Source organism: Lathyrus oleraceus, chromosome 4, assembly GCF_024323335.1.
Source record: "Lathyrus oleraceus cultivar Zhongwan6 chromosome 4, CAAS_Psat_ZW6_1.0, whole genome shotgun sequence".
Classification (NCBI taxonomy): domain Eukaryota; kingdom Viridiplantae; phylum Streptophyta; class Magnoliopsida; order Fabales; family Fabaceae; genus Lathyrus; species Lathyrus oleraceus.
Window position 1 is genome coordinate 143582934 of NC_066582.1, and position 12207 is coordinate 143595140.

Here is a 12207-nt window from a genome sequence, read left to right on the forward strand (position 1 = left end):
GCATTGAAATCACCTATCATGCACCAAAGGCCATGATTGGTCTATTGAAGATTGGTAAGTTCATTCAATAAATGTCTTTGAATCACATGAGATTTACTTGCATATACAACTAAAATGAAGAATTACTTTGATCCACTTCTATAGAAAAAGTTACATGTTATTTAGATAAACTCAATACAAAAGGGATTCATATCTATTAAACAAAAGCCAATAGGTTTGGATCATGATTATGTCTAAAATTTAATTCAAATCTCTTCAGTTTGATTTGCTTAAGACACTTAACATGGAAATGGGCATAAGGAATGATTCGTTCAGTAATCAAAAGCAGTTCAAGCTTTTGCTGATCATAAAGATTTTTAATATCTAGTCTAGTATCAATGTTTTTTTTACTACTTTAGCATTCCAATAAATGACTTTAATTGAGTTGTGTTGTGTTTACTCGACATGGCTCAGACGTTGATTTACATTCTATACTAAGTAAGTTTATGCCTTCCCATAACTCTTTTCTTAACCAAAGTAAACTCTACTTATGTGTCTTAAGAGAATTATCTTCATCACGCCATATGTTAGTATATTTATCTTAATACAAAGCATTAATGGGACATCTCACCCAATTCTTACCACTATTTTTCATAACTACATGATCAAGATTGGGTTGCTTCCTTCTATCACCAGTCAACTCTTTCTCAATAACTACATTCTCATTCAAATCGTTAGATCTCTATGATATTATTTGTTCTTCATTTAGAGAGCTTGTTTTTTATAAATTCTCCTCATGATTATTAACCTCATTCTCATGCGGAATGACCACAACAAAGTCATCATTCTCTATATCATTTTCAATAGTATGATTTTTCTGCCTTATTCAAATCTACATAGTCATCATTCATTATTGTCATTCACTATGAAATTTACATATTTATCTGTCTCCATGTCCTTCACACTGGTAATAACTGGTATTGCTTGCTTGGAATATTTAGGCATGTATCTTGTAGATTTTATAATAAGATACTTCTTGATATTTTTACCTTTCAACTTCCAACATTTATCAATAGTACGACTAACACAAACAAAGCGATCACAAAAAAATAAGTAAACTCTCTTATTCCAATTCAACAAAGAATGCATAACCCTCTCATTCTACCAAAATATGTTCAGAGAGAATATTGACATGTTAAGGTCTATCTGAACACACACAAAATATTCCCCAAGTTCTTTTCCTTGTAAGCTCATAAATTGATAAAGGAATGTTGATACAAAAAACAATTCCAAAAAAAATTAGTTTGTATCCAATACTTTAAAGGAGGATCATGCATCCTCAGTCACACTTAAGCATGTGTAATCTTTAATTTCCAGGTCTAAAATTTGATGTTCACGCAGACAAGCGCAAGACCAAGGGCTTAACATTTTGTGTCGCTACACTCCAAATTTTTTGGAGATCACCTCTTGATTTGAATGAAAATTAAAAATAGCCACGTCGCAAAGGAGTTAAATCCCAATTAGTGATTGGAATCCATAATCTAATGAGTTTGTCATGTAATTCAGATGCCTTCAATGACACGTTATCTTTACTAGTGATCAATCTCCCATATAAATTATTTCTGGACGTTTGAGTCATGCTCTATAAGTCTCTTTAGGTATCTTGATCCATAACGGTTTACCTTTGACGAAAGACTTGGAAAAATAGAAAATGGTATGCCACATATTTTTTGAAGAGCTTCTGAAAAGAATTTCTTTTGTGCTATGGGCTGGGATTGAGACATAAGAGTCATTCGAGGAAGAAGAGTCGACCATACAAGATTTCCATGCTGATGGCCGACACCAAAGGAGGCTATGCATATTGTTTTTTCTTTCAACACATAGTAGAACATTTGAGAATAAGAAGACGAAAAATCCCCCAAAATCCTGGAGCATTGAGAATACGATATCTCCCTCCTCAAACATTATGTTTAAAAGATTGTCTAATTCAACGATTAAAATCGTTATTTTTTAAACTAATTAAAGACAATAGAAATTCCTAAACTTAACCTTAAAGTTGCTCATTTTTCTCATTCAAAATTCAAGTCATACTTCCTTAGTAACATGACTATTAACCATAATAAAACCTCTTATATTTAGCGGTTTTATAATCAATGTTAAGCACTACCAATAAAAATTATCAAATGGTATCAAACTATATATTTATTCCTAGCTCAACTCATGGCTCTAGCGTAGTCCTCAAATAGAAAGTCAATACTTGGATTTGAGATTTTGACACACAACTTCATATAGGTATTTTTTCCCCATCCTTTTGTATTCTAAATCGGATATAAATATTTTTTAGAAAAGTGATAGTTATAGCTCTTAGCTTTCATTGAAGTTTATTTGATTCTATTTACACTTACAATTCAATATATGATTACAATACCGCACATGTGTCGATGTTGATTTTTCACCAAAAACTCAATATTACGTTAAATCAAATAAATAAGATGAAACTAAACTGAATATTTAGTTTTAAAAAAATGCATTCATAAACACTTTATTAAAAAAGAAAATCAAATAACTCGAAAACCAACATAAAGTTATAAATAAAAAAATTTAATGAAAAAACTTAAAAACTATATTTGAGTAAAAATCATGATACATCCATATTTTTATTGATGTTACAACATGTATTCATCAAATTATTAATAATTAAAAGGTGTGATTACTATATCTTTCAAAATCATACTCACATCATGAACAAAAATATTTCGTTGGGTTGTACCGACAGAAAAGAAAAGGTTAGAACAACAGTTTGAATTGCATAACAGCCAAGTGCCAAAGACTTCTACACAGAAACATATTGAAATGATGTGTTTTATTTTGTGTTTTCTTCATATCAATTATTCAAAATGGATATTTGTCATAACTAGAATGAATATACATTCACAAGGAGAAAACAAAGACATTGAAAGAAGAATATACATTCATAAACATATCCTACACCATGTTCCCTTCTCAATACTTATGGGCAAACACAATCAAATCTTTATATCCCTCTATTATTGAGTTTTGTTTACTCTATTTATCTATTTTTTATTTACAATTTAGTATGTGATATTTGACTCTCATTTTATCGTTTTATTAGAGTTTCTGGCTCTTGCTCATACTCGTTTTTATCATGGATTTTTGTTGTATTTGATTTTTGTTGTTATTTCTTTTCATTTTGGTCTCATGTAAGGCTCAATCTATTTCGATCAATCACATTAAGGTATTTTTCAAAAAAATTTGGAGAAAGACTGTTAGACTCATCTAACGAACTTTGTAGTATCTCATGGAAAATTTATATCTCAAAGCAATTCAAAGGGTTTAAGGATCATGGAATAATGTTACCTTAGTGGCACATAGAAGCAAAACTGATGAAACTCCTAAGAACTGTCGAATCAGACAACCAAATTGTGAGATATTGGATCAAACTCTAGTATGGTCGAAGGGTAGTTTATTGATTCGACAATTCGACATGACCTTAACATGTCGTCGAAGTCTGTTCACATGTTGTAGTCGAAATATGCTAGGATCGTTAGCATATCGAATTGGGCTTATTTGTTACCAATTGTTTAAGTTAACTTGTTCTCTAAGTTAGCATGTATAATGAGCATGTGGGTAAAAACCCATTAGTTTAGTGTGTTAGTTTTCTTATAAATAGTATTCTAGTCTCTCATCATTGAATAACATAAATTCTAATTAGGATGAGAGAGGTTATTTGCTACTTTGTAACACTTGTAATATTGTTCAATAAAAAAAGTAAAGAATAACAATTTATAACCAATTTCATTGTGTTCTTCTTCCTTCCCTATTTTTTACCCTTGTGGGTTTCTTGTTGATCAAGGAACCGATTATACTTTATTTTTCCGGCATCGTTTTTCACAATAAATTGGTGCGGTGGGTGTGGAGAAGATGCCGTCAACCAAGTATGAGATTGAAAAGTTCACCGGAGTGAACGATTTCGGTATGTGGCGCTAGAAGATGAAAGCCCTACTGGTTCAACAGGGTTGTTTAGAAGTATTGAAGGCAGCCGAAGTCATGGACACTGCGTTAACAGACAAATAAAAAATGACTATGATAGAGAAAACCCATAACTCCATCTTATTGAGCATTGGTAATAAGGTTATTCGACAAGTTTTGAAGGAGACGACGACGTCGGGGTTATGGGTGAAACTCAAAAGTTTGTACATGACCAAATCATTGGTCAATCGCCTCTACCTGAAGCAAGCTATGTATTCATTCAAGATGAGTGAATACAAAGTTCTGGCTGAGCAGTTGGATATGTTCAATAAGTTTATTCTTGATCTTGAAAATATCGATGTCAAGATCGAGGATGAAGATCAAACACTGTTGTTGTTGTGTGCTTTGCCCAGATCACATGCTCACTTTAAAGAAACTCTCTTGTATGGAAGAAAGTATCTGACCTTTGAAGAAGTTCAATCAGTCTTATATTTTAAGGATTTGAACGAATGAAAGGAGCACAAGCCATCTTCGAATGGTGAAGGCCTATCGATTAAGGCAAAATTCACAAAGAGAGATGACAAGTTCGATAAGAAGAAGGATAAAAGTCAGTGGAAGTCTTATTATGGTGATGCATCTGGTATTCGATGTTATCATTGTAAGAAGGAGGATTATACAAGAAAAGTGTGCCCTGAATGCCTGGAAGATCATGTAGGTAAGGATAATGGCAACACAATCATTGTTCAAGATGATTTCCACTCATCTGATGTTCTTGTGGTTTCCAACGGTGACTCAAGTAAATAGTGGATTATAGATTCAGGTTGCACTTGGCACATGACTCCAAACAAATACTTGTTCGAGGAATAATATGATCAAGATGGTGGATATGCATTGCTTGGAAATAATAAAGCTTGCAATATTGCAAGTGTTGGATCTGTGAGATTCAAGCTCCATGATGAGTCAATAAGGTTGTTGACTGAATTCAGGTATGTACCTGATTTGAAGAGAAATTTGATTTCTCTTGGTGAATTTGACAAGAAAGGATATATTTTCCAAGGAGAGAAAAGTATTCTAAAAGTCATGAAGGGGTCGAAGGAAGTCTTAAGAGGCGTGAAGAAACAAGGCTTGTATACCCTTGAGGTTGCAGTTTCCAGTGGCTCTGCAGATGTTGCATCCAATAAACCTTTGTCGAAGACATAAATTTGGCACATGAGATTAGGCCATGTCAGTGAAAGGGGTCTAGTCGAATTGGGGAAACAAAATATACTTGGTGGAGACAAAGTCAAAAAGCTGAAGTTTTGTGAACCCTGTGCACTTGGAAAATCTTGCAGAGTGAAGTTCAGTAAAGGCAAACAAAGAACACATGGATCCCTTGATTACATCCATGCTGATCTTTGGGGGCCTGCAAGGTGTCTATCACATTCAGGAGAAAGGTATTTTCTATCCATAGTTGATGATTATTCCATAAAGTTATGGATATTCATCCATAAGACTAAGGATGAAACTTTTGAGAATTTCAAAAGTTGGAAGACTCTAGTCAAAAATCAGATTGACAGAAAGGTCAAAAGGTTGAGAATCGACAATGGCCTTAAATTTTGAAATGAGGTGTTCGATCGTTTTTTTGTGCATCTATGGTATTGTAAGTCACATAAGTACTGTAGGTACTCCCTAACAAAATGGTTTGGCTGAAAGGTTCAATCGAACCATTTTGGAAAGAGTTAGATACATGTCGACTAGTGCTGGGTTAAAAAAGGTGTTTTGGGAAGAGGTTGTTTTGAAAGCAACATATCTGATAAACATATGTCCTTTGACTGTGTTAGATATGAAAACACCTGAAGAAGTTTGGTCGGGACACACACTAGATCTCGACAAACTTAAAGTATTTGACTGTAAATCCTATGCTCACATTAGGCAAGACAAGGTCAAACCTAAAGCTCTGAGATGCATGTTCATGGGAGACCCTGAAGGTGTCAAAGCTTATAGGCTATGGTGCATAGAGCCAGGTCACATGAGGTGTATCACCAGTCGAGATGTAGTTTTAAATGAAGCTGAGATGACTTTCAAGAAAACTGATGACGTTAATCAAAGTGCACATATATTTAAAGAAGAGTTGAAACATAAAGAGATTCATGTTGAGGTGAAGCATGTCGATGTTGAATTACGTATCCCAGATTAAGTCAAAGAAGAAGCACAAGATGTTGAAGATACTAAGTAAGTTGAGGAAACTGTCGATGACTACCTATTGGCAAGAGTGATAACGCGAAAATACATCGTATATTTGCCTTGATTTACACTCAAAGATCGTATCACTTTCATTTATATTCTGATTATTCCGCAAGTATTCGAGTTATTTTTGCAGGTATTTCAATCCCCATGCATAAATGAGCGAAGTGTAGAAAAGGAAGGAAAAGAAGAAGAAACAAAAGAGAAAGCAGCAGAAAAACAGAAGAACAGGGGACACAAAAATTGTGGACGTGACGACCGTCACGAAGCATGTAACGACCGGCACGCCCAGCCTGTGACGGCCGTCACAGGCCCATGACGAACGTCACACGGTCAAAATCAGCGCCTTTGAAACAGTCAACAGAAGTGAGCCAACGTGCCTAAATTCCCGTTTCAGAACCACTTTCCCGTGGATTCCTCAGTCATCCTTGTTTCTCTCAACTGCCATGACCTACCAGGAGATATAAAAAGGACAGAGGTTGGAAACGAGGGAACGCTTAATTTTTCTCTGCAATTTATTTTCTACATCAATTCAGTTTTCTAGTATTATTTTTCTTCAGCAACATTGTTTCCTCTACCGCAATTCAGTTACCGTTCCGTTTAGAGTTTCCGTTTTCCCTTTCCCTTTTCGTTCTTCATTTAGAAAAAGTAGAAGTTTCCTACACCGGGGAACTACTACAATTTATTTAATTTAGTCTAAGCAATTGTTTCGAAGAAGCAGAATCCTACCGACCTGTGGAGGACTGCTCAAGTACTTCAAGATTCGGCATATTCTATTAATCCAATTGCCAGGTTTTTATTCAATTATTATTATTATTATTGCGTTGTTATTATTATAATTATGTTTGGTGCACTATTAATCTGTTTATGTTCGTCTGTGTTTGCATTATTTAACATGTCTGACTAAACTACCGGTATCGGTATGTAACAATTTAATTAGACGGGATTTAATAATAATCGGTGAAAAACTTCTTGTCTCAAACAATCTTTTCGGCTGTGGTTTTTAATTTAAATTTAATTAACTTTGTCACAAGAGTGAGAAGCTATTTAATACGATTTTGCCACGAGAATGGGAAATTAACCAAGGTGAGAACCGACAATCGCGAGAGCGTGAGGGTCGAACTGGATAGTAAAAACTAGGCATTGATTTTAAAAACAGCGAGAGCATTTTAAAAGCAATTAGAACTTATCTGTTTTCAAAAAGTATTTTTAACTTCAAATGGGACAGCGAGAGCGTACATTCTGACTTAAAGGTATAGTCCGAATCAACAATCACGAGAGTGTGAGATAAAGCCTTTTAAATAAGTATTTTCTACTGAAAGATATTTGGTACTTAAATTATATACCGATGACTTATCGAATCCCTGACGATTAATGCGTTGCATACAGATATCCTTCTATTAGTATTTTCTTAAAACTCAACTTTCCCTTAGATTTAATTTTCTTCAACCAAACTTCTAAAAATCATTCCCTTAGCTAAACATAGTAACGTCAGTAGCATTAGTTTGACCATCGGTCCCTGTGGGTTCGATATCTTTTAAAACTAAAACGACTGGATTGTGCACTTACAGTCGAGTACCCGATAGACTATATTCTATATACAGTCACGAGACGTATCAAATTTTTGGCGCCATTGCCGGGGATCTGATTTAGTCAAATAGTGTGATTCTTTCGTTGCTCGGTATATACTAAGGTAAAAAAAAAACTCATCTCCTTTCCCTTATTTCCCTCGATTGCATGCCAAGTACTCGCTCACAAGGCGATAACTTAGCCCCGCCAATCGCTGAATTAGAGCGTTTCTTATAAATAAGACGCCGAATACTAGAGTACCAACTAAGGTACGATATTCCCGATATCTTCTTTCCTACTGCTGAACCAGTCGAAAAACCAAACATGGCTGAAGTAGGACCACAAAATCATCCTCTTAAGTTCTACGCTACCCCATCCCAACAAGAACCTCACAGCAGCATTGTTGCCCCTACTATCAATCGAAACAATTTTGAGCTGAAACCCTCATTATTATCAGCCGTCCAACAACATCAATTTGCTGGAAATCCTACGGACGACCCTAATGAACATTTGACCAAGTTTGTGCAGTACGCAGACACTGTGAAGGCGAATGGTGTATCTCAAGATGCGATAAGACTACGCCTCTTTCCTTTCTCACTAAGAGACAGAGCTTGGGCTTGGTTGCAATCCTTGCCATCCAACTCAGTTACAACATGGGAAGAACTAAAGAACGTTTTCTTATCCCGATATTTTCCGCCGAGCAAAACTGCTATGCTGAGAGCTCAAATCAACGGATTTCGACAAAAAGATGTAGAATCTCTCTACGATGCATGAGAGAGATACAAAGACATGATGAGGATATGTCCACATCACGGTCTCGAAGACTAGGTGATCATTCACACATTTTACAATGGGCTTCTGTATAACACAAGACTGACAGTAGACGCTGCCGCAGGCGGTGCACTTATGGACAAGCCATACAACGAAGCCTATCAACTCATTGAAAACATGGCCCAAAACCATTTCCAATGGCGAGGTGAAAGAACTCCAGTTGAAAAGTCCTAAACAAAAAGTGGAATGTACGAAATCAGTAGCCTTGACCATGTCCATGCTAAGGTAGATGCCCTTGTTCAAAAGTTAGACAACTTGACCATACCACGCGCAGCCACTGTGGCTGCCATGACTCCAAACTGTGAGTTATGTGGAACCCCTGGACACGCTGCACCAGAATGTCAGATATTAACAGGAGTCCCAATCGATCAAGTGAATTACGCACAAGGAAATCCTTATTCGAATACCTACAACCCAGGTTGGAAAAACCATCCTAACTTTTCCTATAAGAATAACAACGCCCTGTATGCACCTGGCCAAGCACCCGCTGTTCCGCCTGGATATCAAAAGCCAGCTAATAATGCTCCTAACATGCCTAGGAAGTCAAACCTTGAATTAATGATGGAAAGCTTCATAGCCACCCAAGCTCAGACAAACAAAGACTTCTTGAACCAAAACATACATACTAGCGAGCAAAGTAGACGCCTTAGCCACCCACAACAAAATGCTTGAAACGCAGATTTCACAAGTGGCTCAAGAACAAGCATCTACTGCCGCTCCGGCTGGAACATTTCCTGGACAGTCGCAACCTAATCCAAAAGGACATGCAAATGCCGTTATACTGAGGAGTGGAAAAGAAATAGATGGACCCGTAGATCCAAGACTCCAAAATCCCGCCATGTACTAAAAACCAGACAAAACCACAACTGAGCAGGTAAGTGAACCGAAGGAAAAGGAAGATAATACCCGAGAGGCCGAAGAGAAAGAAAAACCTTATGTGCCTCCACCACCTTATAAACCACCCATTCCGTATCCTCAAAGACTTGCAAGTTCTAAAACTGCAGGGCAATTTAGGAAATTTGTTGAACTTCTGAAGCAACTAAACATTACAATTCCCTTTACAGAAGCCATCACACAATATCCCTCATATGCCAAATTTCTTAAGGAGATCCTATCCAATAAGAAAAAGATCGAGGATAACGAAACAATTACACTTACTGCTGAGTGTAGCGCAATAATCCAAAATAACATGCCTCCCAGACTAAAAGACCCAGGAAGTTTCTCCATACCCCGTGTCATTGGAAAATTCGTCATAAACAAAGCTCTATGCGATCTAGGAGCCAACATTAGTGTAATGCCCTTAACCATCTATAAAAGGCTCAATATGGGAGAACTAAGACCAACGAAGATGTCTGTTCAATTAGCTGACCGCTCAATCAAATATCCTGTCGGTATACTAGAGAATGTCCCAGTACGTGTAGGACAATTTTACATTCCTACAGACTTCATAATCATGGACATCAAAGAAGATGCCAGTACACCTATTATATTAGGAAGGCCATTCTTAGCTATCGCCGGAGCCATAATAGACGTAAAGAGAGGTAAGCTAACATTCGAAGTTGGAGAGGAAAAGGTTGAATTCATCTTGACACAATTCTTACAAGCGCCAGCTATAGACGATACCTGTTACCTACTTGATGTCATAGACGAGTGCGTAAGAGAGATGGAGATGCAAGAAACCACATACTCTGATATAATGAAAATCCAAAGCCCTCCAATCTTTGAATAAGATAATTGGCATGAACCATACCAAAATGACAGTCTAAGCGAATGCTTAGCACTTACGCCCAACCACATGCCATGCCCAAAGAAACCTGACTTGGAATTAAAAGCACTACCAAAGAACCTAAGATACGAATTCCTAGACACTAAACTCAAAAGACCAGTAATAGTCAACGCTGACTTGGGACAGATGGAAACTGAAAAGTTACTAGATGTCTTAAGAAAATATCCAACTGCGTTAGGATACAACATCGTCGACCTAAAAGGGACAAGTCCTTCTATCTGTATGCATCGCATTATGCTGGAGGAAGATTGTAAAACCGCTAGAGAACACCAGAGAAGGATCAACCCAATCTTAAGTACGGTAGTCAAGGATGAAGTAAAGAAGTTACTAAATGCTGGAATCATATACCTGATCTCCGATAGTCAATGGGTTAGCCCCGTTCACGTAGTACCCAAGAAAGGGGGTGTTACAGTTGTTAAGAATGATAAGGGCGAATCTATAGCAAAAAGAGTTGTGACCGGAAGTAGAATGTGCATCGATTATAGAAAACTAAACAAAGCCACTCGGAAGGATCATTTTCCTCTACCTTTCATTGACCAAATGCTTGAACGATTGGCTAAGCATTCCCACTTCTGCTATCTAGACGGTTATTCAGGATTCTTTCAAATTCCAATCCATCCTGACGACCAAGAAAAGACAACTTTCACGTGTCCTTATGGTACATTCGCCTACCGACGAATGCCATTTGGGTTATGCAACGCTTCCGTAACATTCCAAAGATGCATGATGTCAATCTTCGCTGATTTTATAGACGACATTATGGAAGTCTTTATGGACGACTTTTCTGTTTGTGGGCAGAGCTTCGAAGGATGTCTATCAAACCTTGAAATGGTACTTGAAAGATGCGTAAAGGTGAATCTCGTTTTGAACTGGGAGAAATGCCATTTCATGGTCCAACAAGGAATCGTGTTAGGTCACGTAGTAACTGATAAAGGAATTGAAGTAGACAAAGCTAAGATTGAAATCATAGAGAATCTTCAACCTCCGAAAACCGTACGAGAAATACGAAGCTTTTTAGGACACGCCGGTTTGTACCAACGTTTTATCAAAGATTTCTCGAAAATTACCAAGCCACTTACGAGTTTATTAATGAAAGACGCTGATTTTATCTTTGATGAAAAATGTTTAACAACATTTAAGTAATTAAAAACATCTTTAATCACCGCACCTGTCATGCAACCACCTGACTGGAGATTACCTTTCGAAATCATGTGTAATGCGAGTGATTACGCCGTAGGCGTAGTACTAGGACAAAGAAAGGATAAGAAACTTCATGCTATCTACTACGCAAGTAGAACACTAGATCCAACCCAAATGAACTACGCCACCACTGAAAAGGAACTTTTAGCCGTTGTGTTCGCCTTGGACAAATTCCGTTCCTACTTAGTAGGGGCGAAAGTCATTATCTATACTGACCACGCCGCTATTAGATATCTGCTAAGTAAGAAGGATGCCAAACCAAGACTTTTAAGATGGATCCTACTCTTACAAGAATTTGACTTAGAGATAAAAGATAAGAAGGGTACTGAAAACGTAGTAGCAGACCACTTATCACGAATCGAAGGGAATAAACCTGAACAAATTCCAATCAATGATGATTTCCCTTACGAACGACTTATAGCCCAAATGGAAAGTGACATGTCTGAACTAACAATAAATGATACCGAAATAGAAGAATCCGTGGAAGAAATTCATGCGAATGCAACTCTGCCATGGCATGCTAATTTTGTCAACTACCTAGCTGTTGGAGTATTTCCACCGGACCTATCTTATCAACAAAAGAAGAAATTCTTCCTTGATCTAAAACAATACTACTGGGATGAACCTCT

General features: G+C 36.8%; 1 protein-coding gene and 1 non-coding gene across 2 annotated transcripts; one reads left to right on the forward strand and one right to left on the reverse strand.

Moving 5' to 3' along the window:
- Window positions 1–8472: 8472 nt before the first annotated feature.
- LOC127077834 (small nucleolar RNA R71) lies at window positions 8473–8579 on the reverse strand. The gene has a single exon (XR_007787603.1). It is a non-coding gene; the product is annotated as a small nucleolar RNA R71 (small nucleolar RNA).
- A 962-nt stretch (window positions 8580–9541) lies between these two features.
- LOC127138085 (uncharacterized) lies at window positions 9542–10216 on the forward strand (the record flags this gene model as incomplete). The annotated part of the gene is made up of 2 exons (XM_051064490.1): window positions 9542–9682; window positions 9728–10216. Coding segments are annotated over 2 exons (630 nt in total), but the record flags the coding sequence as incomplete, so codon positions are not given.
- Between the last annotated feature and the right edge of the window lie 1991 nt (window positions 10217–12207).